Consider the following 15,211-nt stretch of genomic DNA (forward strand, 5'->3'; position numbering starts at 1 on the left):
GATTACCCCTGTGCTGTGTGAATAAGCACCTCTTCATTTTCTGTGTGGTTTCCTGTCTATCTTGTGGGTTTTTTCAAATTTCATACTTGTCAATCCATCTTCCAGCTGGCTTGTTTGAGAGGAGACAGGGCCTCTGTGGATGTCTAGTCTGAAACAAAAGCTAAGCCACTTTTGGCAGCCAATCTGAGCAGGATGGCTGACAGGGGATTCTAGCAGCAGAATTCCTGGGGGGAAAACCACCGTGCACTGAGCAGCAGTGAGTAAATTCAGGGATGGAAACCCAATCCTGTTTGCTGCACTCCCAGTGCTTTGTTGAGCAGCTGGAAGGAGGATGCTGAGCTGTAGGCAGCCTGCCTCTCAGTGGCTCAAAGAGCAGCTGGAGTGATTAAATGAGTGCCAAGAGCTCCAAAAGCCTTTTTGGTTTTGGATGTGTCTGTGGCAGGATTCTCCCTGCAGAGTTTTTTCTGGTTTCCTGAGGGAAGCTCTCCTTGCAAAAAGCACTTCCTAGTTATGACAAAGCACTTCTTTCTCTTGTTTTTTTTTCACCCTGAGCCGGTCTGAGAGATGATTGTGTTAACAGAGACAGTGAGACAGTGATTCTCTGTCTGCTGCAGCAGCACCAAACTGATGCTGGGGATTGGCAGGGAGTTCATATCCAGCTCTTGGCACTGTGGGATCTCTGTCTCTGGATCCCTGCCTGCTTTTTATGCCATGGAGCTAGGGGGTAACCAGGATGGTTTTACAGAGGTAAAACCACACTGCTGATGGCAGTTTTGAGTCAAAGACTCACCTGCAGGACTTCAGCCTGGGATTTTATTGCTGACTGAAGGAACTTGGTGTGAGTAGGATAAACACTTCAGTCCCCTGGGATGCTTTTCTGAGTGCTGGTTTTGTGGAGCTGGGCTGTCAAATAAAACACTTGTTAAAAACCCTGTGTTTTAGAAGTGAGCAGGGAATGAAGAAGGTGGGAATCTGTTCCAAGCAAAAGTGAAAACCTGGAGCTAATAGAATTTACCAGGTGATTGTGGCTGAGCTAAGTCCATCCCTGGGACTCCACATGTGAATCCCTCCTAAATACATCACCAGTCTCACAGGTTTGGGCTGGCTGCTGTTGAACTGTCTCTTTATTTACTGGGAAATGCAACAGCTTGGCAAAAACTACCTCTCTGAAAAGGCTGATCCGTGCATGAGTGTGAGCTGCCTTTTTCTCCTTCCAGAGAATTTAAATCTGTGTTGTCTCTGTTCCTCCTGTTGGCACTAAAACTCCTGTGTTTGAACATCTCTGTGTTTTGGGAGCAGGTCCCTCAGCAGAGCCAGCATGGTGCAGGAGTGGTGGAGCTCAGAGGAGGTTGCAGGAGGGTCTCCTCTTCAAACAACTCTTCCTTCACAGTGAGGCAGAGCTTTGTGCCAGGATCAGAGGCTGGGTGTGCTCTGAGGGTGATGCCCACAGTGTGGCTTTTCCTTTGCAAGGGCTTTTCCTTTCCCTGACTGTTCTCTTATTTTATCTCCTTCACGGCTGGATGTGAATATTGAATGTGTGAAGAGTGAAAACTTCCACTCTGCTCAAGTTTGCTTCAGGAGCAAACAGAGTGGGCCTGGGGCCGAGTCCCTTTGTCCCTCTGGCAGTTTTTTTTTGCTCAGCTGGAGGGAATTGTGCACTAATGCTGGGAGAGGCTCACACTGGAAGGGCAGCCAGGACTCTGGTGGGATTTGCTGTAATTAAAAACAATGATGATGATGAACAAAAGCAGCTTTAAGGTTGTGTTGTGTGAGGGGCAGCAAATGTGTTTGGCTGAGTCTGCAGGCAGGTGGTTCCAGCTCTAGCAGCAGCAGAAGGCAGCAGGGAATGTCTCCTGTGCCTGGTGTGGCCAGGAGCTCCAGACTGTCACACTGGGAGGCTCTGGAGCTGGGACCTGGGATTCCTCATTGCCAAAGGAAAGAGCTGATGATTCAGGACAGCTTGCAGGAGCTGCTGAGTCCAGTTCTACCTGAGCCAGTGCCTGGATTTATTTTAGCAGAGAACTAGAGAGCTGCTGAAATGGCCAAGGGAAAAGATGGGATCCAACACCTGAGTTCCTCTAGTGTCAACCCTCTCCTTTTTCCCTGCCACTGCAAGCTTGGGAAGCATTTGGGCATCCCAGCAACATTACAGGGCTTGTTTGGGGAAAAAAATCCCTAATTTTTAGCTTCTGAAAGGTTAACTCACTCTTCTGCTGGCTTGGGATATTTTTATCCACCCAGTGTCACTCTTCATGTCACAAAACTGTTCAGTCTATATCTGCCTTGTGGGTTGGTTTTGGTTGTTTTTTTTTCCAGGCAGCTGTAAAATACAGCTTAATTTATTTAATATTAAAAGGCCTGGGCTAATTTATTTTATTACCTTCATTAACAAACAATAAAGATGCCCTGTCCAACCCAAACATAATTAAAGTTGGCAGAGCTTCAGTTTTGTGGCAGCGGTGTTATTGTTTGTGGCTTTGCACGTCGCCTCCTTGATTGCTCTGTGCCAGAGTTTGTTTAACTCCCTGGGCCTGCTTTGGATCAGCCAGTCTGACTGGTTGGACCTTGCGTGAGGGCAGAGAAGGGAAATTCTCCTGGCACCTCAGCCTGCTCCTGAGAGGGAGCAATTAGCACAGGCTGGCGTGCTAAATGCCACTTCAGCAGTGCCTCACATTAACCCTGGTGGCAGCCAGCCCATGCTAAAGGCTGTTCCAAGCAAAAGTGAAAACCTGGAGCTGACAGAACTTTCCAGGTGATTGTGGCTGAGCTAAGTCCTTCCCTGGGACTCCACATGTGAATCCCTCTTAAATACATCACCAGTCTCACAGGTTTGGGCTGGCTGCTGTTGAACTGTCTGTTTATTTGCTGGGAAATGCAACAGCTTGGCAAAAACTGCCTCTCTGAAAAGGCTGATCCTTGCATGAGGTGTGAGCTGCTGGCTGAGGGGAGGATGTGCAGGGGACACAAGGTCTGGGCTGAGTTGGGTGCACGCAGAGTTCAGATTGGCACGCAGAGTTCAGATTGGCACGCAGAGTTCAGATTGGCACGCAGAGTTCAGATTGTCTGCTCTGTCCTTCTGCTTCAGGGACTTGGTACTGTTGGGGTTACTTGGTGAGTCTTTACCAGTGTCAAAGTCTCTTTTTCCCTAGTGTGGCTGCTGAAGAAAAGGTTGAAGCTGAGTTTTTAAACTTTTTTATTTTTTCTTATCTATTACAGTTTCTTTTTGACCTGCCCAGGTCTAGCTAGTACAGAAGCCATGGCTGTCTCCCTCTGGCTCTGGGCGTCTCTCACATTATATACCCAAAATTACATGTACCATGTTTACAGTTCCCATACCAATACCCAAAATCCACGTTGGACAGTGTGTCCCTATCCTAAACCAATAGAAAAGTGTCACCATCACTCCAAGACATGGAGGACAAAAAGAACAAGAAGAAGTTTAGGACACGCCCAAATCCCTCTGTTTTATCTCCTGAATTACATTCTAAAAACATCTCAAAATTCTACATTTCCTCCCTGTGTCAATTTTTCTGTTACATTACTGAAACCCTTTTGGCTTGTAATTCCTCATGTAAGGTTGGCAGCCTCTGCCATGGGCTAAAATGGAATCTACAGGTGTTTTTGCCTTGCTGCCAAGGTCCCTGGGCTCTTTGCCAGGGTCTCGGGGCATGGGGGGCAGCCAGAGGGATGCTCTGGACTCCCACAGGTCCAACCTTTAAGCAGATGGAGCAAAAGTAGAGTTTGGGATCTCTTTTAGGGTCAGCAGGAGACCCCAAGCTTGGGTCACTCATTCCAAATCTTCCCCATGCTCCCCCAGATATTCTCCTTGGAAACCAAGGAGCGGTGGCAGAGCTGGGACTGGCAGCGTGGCACAGCAGGATTGGGTGGCACTGTGACATTGGCATGGGCACGGTGAAACGCAGATGAAAAATCAAACCCCACAATTCCAATAAAGATTTGTAAGGAATGGCTGAATGTATTCACAGATGTCAGGAATCATTGCCCTTTAATGTAGATTCATACCTCTGAGAACTCCCGATCCTTTTTTATTACCTTTACTAATTTCCATATGCATAGAATTTCACAATAGGTTGATGCATATTCATCCTGCCAATTTCACATTGCACTTACAGCTCTTGGAATCTGTTGTATTGATGATTCTGAGATTGTAGAAATTCTTTGTGCCTTGTTGTTAAAGAAGAAGTCATAATTTGTTTGTGTTGGTTTTTAAGGTTGTTTATTTTTGCTTTTATAACATGCTCTGCTGCCCTGCCGCAGCTCTGTCCTGCAGGGCAGCGTGTGGGGCTCTGCCCTCAGTGGGATGGTACAAACATTAAATACCACAAACTACCTGTGCTGGATTTACAATAACGTGCCAATATCTGTCACCTACGTTGGACAGTGTGTCCCCAGCCTGAACCAACAGAAAAATGCCAACACCACAGTGAAACATGGAGGGCATGAAGAAGGAGAAAAAGGACAAGACACACCCAATTTCCTCCATCTTGTCCCCTTTGGACCCCTCATCTAGAATCCTAAAATTTTACTTTTGCACCCGTGTCACACTTAATTATTGCTTATATCAAACACTCAGAGCTGGTAATTCATCCTGTAAGATTGAAAACTCTTTTCCATGGACAGAGATCACAGCCAGTGTCTCTGGGGGCTCTGTCCAGGGGGGTTCCTGACCCCTGCCAGGGTCCCAGACCTTCCAGGTCTGTTTTTGTTTGGGATTAAATGTGTAGAGATGGTGTTTTGTCTTTGGACTCCGATGTTTATTGTTTTTATCTGTATTACAGTTTTACAAGCTGTGAGTTCTACAGCATTTCATTAACAAGTTATAAAACGGCTCAGAATCTATCTCTACAAGGTCTTTTAAGGAAAAACTGAGGAAATGACACTTAAATTATTTTTACTTTTAACTTAATAACTAATTACTTGTGTCTTATAATGTGGACTTTTCAGTTGTATAATGCTACTTAAATTCATGAAGAAGGACTAGGACTGCCTTTAAACTTCTATCTTAGCTTTTATATTACTGTATTTTAAAATATTTTACTATATATTAAAACTAATATATTACTATATATTACAACTAATATATTACTGTATTTTAAAACTTTAACTTTTTTACTATGAGATATTGTACATTTCTATTTAAACTACACACTTATAACCTCAGTGTTATCAATTAATTTTGGAAGCCTTCTCTCAGCTTGAGGTCAAATGCAGTGTTCTCTTGAGTGTGTGTGTCTTTCAATGCAGAAAATCTAAAATTCTCAGCATGCAGGGATCCAACACCCCCCAGGATGTGCAAAACCTCCCATTTCTGCTGGAGCTTGACTGGCTGGTTGGTGCCTTGGTTTGAACACGGGAGTCTGCTGAGGAGGGAAGGGGCCTCTCTTGAAATGGAAAATGTCAACTCCCTCCCTCTGAATTGTAATTTTGAAATTAAGGGGCTCTCAGCAAAGATACAGGAATAGGAATAACAGTTCTTTTATTAGAAAAAATAAAAATGCAGTAATATAAAACAAGACTGACAGAGTCAGAAATGCCCTGGCCCCTGTGGGTCAGGGAGGTGGCAGCAGCCCCATCCCAGGGGGGCTCAGCCCTCCTGCAGTGCCAGCTGTGCTTCTGCTGGAGCAGGATCCTGCACAAGGGGGGAGTTTTCCTCTGGAGCTCCAGGGCTGGGGGAGATGGGCCTGGGCTCCTCTGGGAATGCAGTGGGAAGAAAGCTGCTCCTCTGGGAATGCAGTGGGGAAGAAAGCTGCTCCTCTGGGAATGCAGGGGGGAGAAAGCTGCTCCTCTGGGAATGCAGTGGGGAAGAAAGCTGCTCCTCTGGGAATGCAGTGGGAAGAAAGCTGCTCCTCTGGGAATGCAGTGGGGAGAAAGCTGCTCCTCTGGGAATGCAGTGGGCAAAGGCTGCTGTGGTGTCCCAAAATCTCAGATTGTATCCAGGTAGGAATGCTCAGCTCCTCCCCTGGGCTGAGCATCTCCTCATGGGATGATGGAATTTTATCAGGTGCATTCTCACTGGCCCATTAACAGAAGATACTTAATAATTAATGGCCCATTAACATGAGATATCTCCTGGAGGGAGGATTGGTTGTGGAAGAGATAAAGAAAACTGCCCAATGAACAGAAGATACCTGCCCCAGCTCTGTCAGATGTGGCACCCCAGCCACATCTTGCAGCCCAGCACACTGGGGCACCCTGGGGGAGTACAGCAGCACAAATAATTCCTCACAGCTCAAATCCACACTGCTCTTCTCATTTGGCCTCTGGTTGTGAGAGTTGTGTTTGCTGTGTGCAGAGGAGCCCAGCCCACGAGGAGTGGCTGCCTTTGCTCCTGGGGTGGGTGCACGAGCACTGCCTGTGCCCCTGGAGCATTTCCCCAGCCCTCTCACATTCCCACAGCTCTTTCCCAGCAGCAAAGGCAGCCCCAGCCCAGCTGAGCTACCAGGAGCACCCAGGGGGCCACTGTCACCCCCAGACAAAGGCAGAGGTGCCAGGGGGAGCGTGAGGGTGACCCAGGGCTGCTGAGCACGGGGGAAGCTGGAGGAGAGATGCTGGTGTGGGGACTGAGCTCCCACTTTTTGACCTGATGTTTCCTGTAGCAGGCATTGCTTTTAGTCCTCGGCCTTTTTGCTCCATGGTGCTCCTCCTCTGCCTGTCTCAGAGTGGGAGCTGCCTGCTGGGCTCAGCTGGCATTCCTGGGAAGAGAAGGAGCTGAGAGCTGCTCCAGCTCTGAGGCCATCCCATAAGGGGGTGGCACAGCTTGTCCAGAGAAGCTGTGGCTGCCCCTGGCATCCCTGGAAGTGTCCCAGGCCAGGCTGGACACTTCTCAGCACTTCACAAAACCTCTTGTTGCTGTTCTCTTGATCCAAATGCTGGAGCATTTCCCAGCTTGCTAGCCCAGGCTCTCCAGAACACCTGGCAGGTGTTTTTCTGCAAAGTTTATCCTTTCAGCATTCCCTGCTGCCTCTGTGTGCTGTGATGCAGCTGTTGGGTCTGGAGCAGCCCTTCTGGCATGGGAACACCTACCAGCAAATGTGGGATGGCTTGTTTTGCTGTGATCTTGGGCTTTTGGGGACCAGTGTCAGGAGGCAAAAACCATCCAGGCTTTTTTTGGCACTTCACAGCTGCTCTTCTGACTTTCACAGTGCTCAGGAGCACTTTGTGGGGGGTTAAAACACTGTTGGCCTGGAGACCATTAAGAAAAACCTTAATATTCCATCTGTAAGTCCCAAAGGCCTTCTCAGCCCTTGTGTTACTAAAATTTCCCGCAGAGCTTTTGCAGAAGTGTTATTTTAAGCCAGCACTTGTGTTAAGCTGTCTCTGCCTCACTGAGAATAATTTGGATTCATTTGGAGGCCTGGGCAGGAACGTGGGTGAGCAGTTAACAAGCCTTTTCCCTGCCACTCTGCTGAGGTGTCTGACTGTCCCCATTTGTGCCTCCCTCCCCTGTTTCTGCCCCCCAGACTCGGGGCTGGTGGTGCCCAGCGTGTCCTACGAGCTGCACAAGAAGCTGCTGGCGGTGGCCGAGAAGCACGGGCTGACCCTGGAGAGGAGGCTGGAGATGACAGGGGTGTGTGCCAGCCAGATGGCCCTGAGCCTCCTGGGGGGGCCCAACAGGTACAGCTGGGGCTTCTGTGGGGAGGGAAAAGGGTGGCAGAGCCCTCTCAGCTCGCTGCTGCCACTTTTGGCTCTTGGCTCACAGACAGAGCACAGCTGAGATTTTCCTTCCCCCTCGCTGGGGGTTGTTTGGGGAGCTGAGCTTTGCACAGGTGCTGCCTGAGGTGGATGGAGCCACTGCAGAATGTGTGATGAGCTCCCTTCTCACAGAAAGGAGCCTTCCCTTTGCTGGCTTGGCACGTTACAATTTCAGTGTGTCAATAAAATTTCAATGTGTCACGATTTCACTGTCAATAAAAGCAGCCTGTGAGAACAGTGCTGTGCTAACTCAGCTTTTCAGGCATGTGCAGCTCACCTGAGCACATCCTGCTCTTTGCAGCAGCTTTGGAGTGCTCTCAGTGCCTTTTGCTGGCTCCTGAAGAGCTCTGCTTCCGTGGCTGTTGCTGTGGGCAGGAACTGCACCTGTGGTTTTGTGCTCTTGATAGCTGCTCCTAATTATTTGCTTTCAAAAAGAAAGGTAACCCTTCAGTCTCCATCTGCTTATTCAGCAGTGCTTTACCAGGACCTCATTTTTTATTCAGGAGCTCTTTACCAGGACCTGGTTTTTTATTCAGGAGCTCTTTACCAGGACCTGGTTTTTTATTCAGGAGCTCTTTACCAGGACCTGATTTTTTATTCAGGAGCTCTTTACCAGGACCTGTTCACTTACTCAGGAGCTGTTTACCAGAACCTAATTTCTTATTTAAGAGCTGTTTACCAGGACCTGATTTTTTACTCAGGAGCTCTTTACCAGGACCTGATTCATATTCAGGAGCTCTTTATCAGGACCTGTTTTTTTATTCAGGAGCTCTTTACCAGGACCTGCTCATTTGATGGAGAGCACTGACTGATGGCTGAAATTCCTACTGCAAGCCCTGATGCCTTCCAGTCCAAATTAACTTTATTGTGCAGTTGATGAAGCTTAGGGAGTAGAAACCATTTTTCTTTTTAATTGTGACTGCTCTGATGGGGAAACTCGCTTCAAATTTTTTTCTCCTACAATCCTTGGGACCTTTTGCTCTCAGCTGTGGGTGCAGGGAAGGGGAAGAGAAGGCTGGAACAACCTTCAAGTATCTGAAGGGGCCTATAAGGAAGCCAGAGAGGGTTCATCAGGAACTTAAAGAGAGGAAATTTAGGTTAAATACGTGGAAGAAATTCTTCCATGTGAGGGTGCTGAGGGCCTAGCACAGCTGTGGCTGCTCCATCCCTGGGAGTGTCCACGGCCAGGTTGGAGCACCTGGGGTAGTGGAAGGTGTCCCTGCCCACATGGGTGACCTTTTTAGGTCCCTTCCACCCAAACAAGTCTGAGCTTCTCTAAACATGCAGGCAGAGCAGCGGCAGCACCACAAGAGGATGTGGTTGTTCGGAGAGCGGTGGCAGATTTGCAGAACACCTGGCAATTTGCATCTAACTGATTTATTTTTTTTTTAAAGTTTTTTTTTCTCGTGCAGGAAGAAGGTTGGGGTTTGCTCACAGTCCCTTTTCTTGGCCTGTGTTTCAGACTGAACCCCAAGAACGTGCACCAGCGGCCCACGGTGGCGCTGCTCTGCGGGCCCCACGTGAAGGGCGCCCAGGGCATCAGCTGCGGCCGGCACCTCTCCAACCACGACGTGCACGTCATCCTCTTCCTCCCCAACTTCGTCAAGATGCTGGAGTCCATCACCAACGAGCTCAACCTCTTCAGCAAGACACAAGGCCAGCAGGTGTCCAGCGTCAAAGGTGAGTGGCCAAGCAGGGCTGGCTTCCTCTGGAGGAGCAGGACTGGCTTCATCTGGGGGAGCAGGGCTGGCTTCTTGTGGAGGAGCAGAGCAGCTTCTCTAGGGCTGGCTTCTCCAGGAGGAGCAGGGTGACTTCTCTAGGGCTGGCTTCTTCTGGGGGAGCAGGGCTGGCTTCTCTAGGGCTGATTTCTCCTGGGGAAGCAGGCCTGGCTTCTCTAGGGCTGGCTTCTCTAGGGCTGGCTTCTTCTTGGAGAGCAGGGCTGGCTTCTCTAGGGCTGGCTTCTCTAGGGCTGGCTTCTTCTGGAGGAGCAGGGCTGGCTTCTCTACGGCTGGCTTCTTGTGGAGGAGCAGAGCAGCTTCTCTAGGGCTAGCTTCTCTAGGGCTGGCTTCTCCAGGAGGAGCAGGGTGACTTCTCTAGGGCTGGCTTCTTCTGGGGAAGCAGGGCTGGCTTCTCTAGGGCTGATTTCTCCTGGGGAAGCAGGCCTGGCTTCTCCAGGGCTGGCTTCTCTAGGGCTGGCTTCTCTAGGGCTGGCTTCTTCTTGGAGAGCAGGGCTGGCTTCTCTAGGGCTGGCTTCTCTAGGGCTGGCTTCTTGTGGAGAAGCAGGGCTGGCTTCTTGTGGAGGAGCAGAGCAGCTTCTCTAAGGCTAGCTTCTCTAGGGCTGGCTTGTCCAGGAGGAGCAGGGTAACTTCTCTAGGGCTGGCTTCTCTAGGGCTGATTTCTCCTGGGGGAGCAGGCCTGGCTTCTCCAGGGTTGGCTTCTCTAAGGCTGGCTTCTCCAGGGGGAGCAGAGCTGGCTTCTCCAAGGCTGGCTTCTCTTAGGGGAGCAGGGCAGCTTCTTCCAGGGCTGGCTTCTCCTGGGGGAGCAGGGCTGGCTTCTCATGGAGGAGCAGGCCTGGCTTCTCTAGGGCTGGCTTCTCCTGAAGGGACAGGGCTGGCTTCTCCTGGGGTGCAGGGCTCCTTTCTCTAGGGCTGACTTCTCATGGAGAAGCAGGGCTGGCTTCTCCCGGGGGAGCAGGGCTGGCTTCTGCCCGCTGCCCTGGCACCATCTAGTGGCACTGGCACGCCTGGGTGGCTGCCCAGAGGCTGCAGGGACAGCTGGCACTCAGAGCCTCACAGAGCAGTGCTTGTGCTGCCACGGATGTTTCCGGTGGAACAGATCAGGGAGAGCCGCTGGATGGAACTGTGGTGGTAGGATGAGGGGCTGCCTTGTTCAGCATGCTGGAGCTGGGAGGGAATGAGTGTCCAGCTGCTGCTGCAAAGCAGGAGCCAGCTCTGCTGAGCCACTTGCAGCAGCTGTCAGGATTCCCAGCTCGGTATTCCCTAGAATAAACAGCTCCTGGGAAAGTGCTGGCTTCTGCTTAGCACTTCACCAGTTGTTTTCCAAGCTGCTTCAGTTGAACTTCTGGGGAGAAACAAAGCTGGGAGTTAGGGCTGTGCTGTGCTGACAGAGCTACTTGCCTATTATAAAATATTGTAAAAGGTTGGAACAGGTTTTGCAGAGCAGTTGTGGCTGCCCCCGGATCCCTGGAAGTGTTCAAGGCCAGGCTGGATGGGGCTCGAAGCACTCTGGGATGTGGAAGGTGTCGCTGCCTATGGCAGGGGGTGGGATGAGATGAATTCTTAATGTCCCTTCCAACCCAAACCATTCCATGATTTTGCACAAAGGACTTTGTGATCCATCAGGTGAGGGGAATGCAGCAGGTGAAGGAATGCAGCAGGTGAGAGCGACAGTGCTCTGTGGGGTAGGCAGCAGTGCAGCACAGTTGGTGTATTCCAAAAGCCAGCCTTATTTTCACCTTGTGGAATAGAAAATGGTCCTTTCTGGTGGACAGAGAGCCCCACTGCTCCCTGGGCTGCCTGCACTGGTGAGTCCGTGGCACTAGGGCTGCTCATGAGCTGGTCACTGGGTGAGGTCCCTGCCAGGCTGGGGATGTCCCCAGAGCACTGGAGAGCTGTTCAGGATGGCTCTGTGTGGGGGAAGGATGGCAGCAACAGCAGGTAAGGCCAGGCTGTGCAGAGAGTGGAAGCCAAACCCCAAATTTGCTGGTAGATTCGTACATCTAGATTTGTATATATTTGTATATATCTGTACTGTTCTATGAGGATCTCCTGAAGGACATGTTTGGCTGCTGTGCAGCCTGAGCCTTCCCACCTCGCTCCACTTTGCACTGCTAACACAGTTGTGCTTGTCTTTGTACTCATTTGGCCCTTCTGAAGGTCCTGGTTTGCCTCCTGTGCTCCTTGTTGTGTGTCCTGATAGAACAGCAGTTGCAGTGAATTTGGTGCCGCCGGTTCTCAGCCCTGTGTGTGTGTTTCTTCCAGACCTCCCAGACACCCCGGTTGACTTAGTGATCAACTGCCTGGATTGTCACGAGAATGCCTTTCTGAGAGACCAGCCTTGGTACAAAGCAGTGGTGGACTGGGCCAACCAGAACCGAGCCCCCGTGCTGAGCATAGACCCCCCGATCAGCGAGATGGAGCTGGGCATCGACGCCAAGTGGTCGCTGGCCCTGGGGCTGCCGCTGCCGCTGGGCGAGCGCGCCGGCCGCGTCTACCTCTGTGACATTGGCATCCCCCAGAAGGTCTTCCAGGAGGTGGGCATCAACTACCACTCGCCCTTCGGCTGCAAGTTTGTCATCCCCCTGCACTCCACTTAGAGCCCGTGCAGCCCCTGGCTCCCAAGGGAGAGAGGAGGAGCTCTGTGAAAGCCAAGCTGTGCGCTGGATCCCGGCTGGTCGACTCTGGTGACGCCTTAAAAAAGGAAAAATAAAAAAAGGATGTGAAGTTCTGGAGGGTTTGCCTTCTGGAAGAAACGCTGTGTATTTAAAAAGAAGAAAATGGAATAATCGCAAAATGAAACGAAAAAAAAAAAACAACAAAAAGAAAAAAGGAGGAGGAAGAGGAAGCGAATTGTTCCTGCAAAGCCGTTTTCATTCTCTCCTGCTGTGGGATGAAGGAGCATGCAGGACCATGGTGTCTGTCCCCTGCTGCTGCCCAGCCCTGGCTGGCACATGGTACAAATAAGGGTGCTTTGGAGCTTCGAGATGTTTCATGTCCTTCTGGTTGACTATTCCCAGCAAGGACATCCTGGTGGGAACAGCACCCCTTGATTGTGTAGAAATCCCTTGAATGGAGGGAAAATCTCATTTGGTTCCTGCATTGGTTTTGACTGCCCCATGCCTGTTTTCTGTTCCAGAAGGCAGCTGTAGCTCCCTCTCCTTCCCAGCCCGTCCTGCCCCTCACGAGAGGGTTCCCTGTTTGGAGAGCTTGTGCCAGGAGCCAGGGGCTCCCACATGCTCTGGGAGCACTGATGTCCTTCCTCAGCTAGGCCTTATTGTTTATGTACTGTTGGCTTTTCTTTGTTCGCTTTGTGGCCGAAGCCCAGCTCTGTGGGGTGGAGGCCTGGCATGGAAAAGAACTTTTCCAGCATCCTCCTGGGGTTTGGGGTTGTTTTCTTTTGTTCTTTCTCCAGGGCTGGGGAAGTGGAGCAGGGCAGGGCAGGGTTGCTCTGGGGTTGTTGGGTGCTGTGTGCTGCAGGTGATGGTTGGGGTAAGCTCCCCTGTCCTTCCAGCATCCCTGCTACATTTGGTATGGTTTGGGAAGTAGCTCACGGATCTGTTCATTCCCATTGGAGTCAAAGCCTGTGTATGGGGTGGGCTTGGCCTGAGGAGAGGTTTGGCTCCTGTCTGCTGGCAGGAGAGAGGGTGTGGTGGGAACTGCTGTGCTCCTGGAGGGCCCTGCCGGAGATCCTGGGTGGGATTTCCATCAGAAACCTGCTCTGCTGCGCCTGGCCAGAAATGTGGAGTTATCCTTTCCTGTGTTCCTTTTGCTGGGCTGGGTGCAGTGCCCGGGGCAGGGACAAGCTGAGGAGCCACCAGCTCGCTGGCTTTGGCAATCAGCTTGGGCACCCGGAGCCAGGGAGCTGCTCCTCGGGAGGAGCTGGGGCTGTGGGCAGTGCTGGAGCTCTGCTGGGGCTGTGGGCAGTGCTGGAGCTCTGCTGGGGCTGTGGGCAGTGCTGGAGCTCTGCTGGGAGCTGTGGGCAGTGCTGGAGCTCTGCTGGGGCTGTGGGCAGTGCTGGAGCTCTGCTGGGAGCTGTGGGCAGTGCTGGAGCTCTGCTGGGAGCTGTGGGCAGTGCTGGAGCTCTGCTGGGGCTGTGGGCAGTGCTGGAGCTCTGCTGGGGCTGTGGGCAGTGCTGGAGCTCTGCTGGGGCTGTGGGCAGTGCTGGAGCTCTGCTGGGGCTGTGGGCAGTGCTGGAGCTCTGCTGGGGCTGTGGGCAGTGCTGGAGCTCTGCTGGGAGCTGTGGGCAGTGCTGGAGCTCTGCTGGGAGCTGTGGGCAGTGCTGGAGCTCTGCTGGGAGCTGTGGGCAGTGCTGGAGCTCTGCTGCTCCTCTCACCCTTCACCCAGCCCATCCCCAGGGCTCCTGCCGGCTGCTCCACCTCGCCCAGCCCTGCCCTGGCACCGGGAGAGCTCCGGGCGCTGCCTCTGTGCCCGGATCCCTTGGGAGGCTGAAGCACAGGGACCAGTCCAGGTGGGACCACAGCTTGTGCCCCGAGCTGGGGCTTTAGTCAGGCACTCCTCTTTCCTTTCCTCTGTTGGAACAAAGGCAGGGCTGTCAGAGGAGCGGGGAAGAGCCTTCCCTGCTCAGAAGGAAGGATTTCTGGCTCTGGCCTGGCAGTGTGGAGGGCCCAGGAGGCTGCTGAGCCCCCCGAGGTCTGCCCCCCTGCACGTTGCTGTATCTACCTCAGCAGGACCAGGGGCTGTGCCCTGGCTGGCTGCAGCCCTGGCTCCCCCCATCTGCTCTCGGGGGGCTCTGCCCTCCATCCTGTGCCCCACGGTTCAGCCCCAGCTGCGGGGGCACGACTGGGACAGGACAGCAGCGTGGTGGTCACTCACATCACAAACACAAGGTTTCCCCCTCTGCCTTTCTTGGCTTTTTGGCTGTTTCCTTGGATCTTCACCCTGGAGCAGCAGCAGGTTAAAAAGGTTGTTGCTGTATTCAGTGTTAGCTTTAGTCCCCTTACTTTCACTCTCTTTGCTCAAGACACTCAGTAGGAGACTTGCTGTTTCAATTTCTGCTTTCTGCAGGTTTTTCCTGCCCTTTCTGGGTTTGGCTGTCGAACTGTACCTTGTACACACGGAGCAGGGCAGGGATAGTCCAGGGTGCAGCTGCCCTGCCTGGAAGGCACTGGGGCAGGTGATGGTGTTTTTGCAGGGATGGAGCTCTGGGAAGCACCAGGGCCCTGGTTGTTGCCAGCCTTGAAATGCTTCCCCACGTTGAACTAAAAAAATAAAATGTACAGGAGGGTTCAGCCCCAGTGTAGGGAACAGGATTCCCAGTCCCAAATCCGTGCAGGGTGCAGGGCACAGCAGGCAGCATGGGGCTGTGCTCACTGCCTGCTGGATTTGGGTGTTTGGCTGTTCTTCCTCTCACTGCAGATGTTTCTTGGCTTCACACACCTGGAATGTGAGGTGGCAGCTCTTCTGGAGCACTCGGAGACCCAGAACGGGCTCATCACCATCACCACGGTGCCAGAGATAATTCCAAGAACTGAGCCCTGTGGTAGCTGTGTTTGGGATAGTTCCTACCCCCACCTGCCCCAGCACACAGCAGCTGCCCCTGGGGGCTGCTCTGGGCCCGCTGTGGTGACAAGGTGACAATCACCGCGCGTGGCACTGCTTGGTGACCCCACTCGTGACCTGATGTTTGTAACGACCAATTCCTGCCACTGCGGGGGACCACGCCCTGAAATAAAGTGCAACTCTTCATGTGTGCTGCTGTGTGCAGATGTTTATTTGTCTGCTCTCCTTCTAGAACCTTC

General features: G+C 52.0%; 1 protein-coding gene across 2 annotated transcripts in view; it reads left to right on the forward strand.

Moving 5' to 3' along the window:
* The window catches only part of EDC3 (enhancer of mRNA decapping 3), a 30,519-nt gene extending 15,356 nt beyond the window's left edge, over nt 1-15,163 (forward strand). For both annotated transcript variants that reach the window (XM_030281314.4, XM_030281315.4), the window contains exons 5-7: nt 7,482-7,635; nt 9,176-9,393; nt 11,715-15,163. In XM_030281314.4, coding sequence (XP_030137174.2) covers nt 7,482-7,635; nt 9,176-9,393; nt 11,715-12,049 — 707 coding nt within the window. In that variant the 3' untranslated portion in view covers nt 12,050-15,163. The remainder of the gene's footprint in view (nt 1-7,481; nt 7,636-9,175; nt 9,394-11,714) is intronic.
* Nucleotides 15,164-15,211: the final 48 nt, after the last annotated feature.

Source organism: Taeniopygia guttata, chromosome 10 (genome assembly GCF_048771995.1).
Source record: "Taeniopygia guttata chromosome 10, bTaeGut7.mat, whole genome shotgun sequence".
Lineage (NCBI taxonomy): Eukaryota > Metazoa > Chordata > Aves > Passeriformes > Estrildidae > Taeniopygia > Taeniopygia guttata.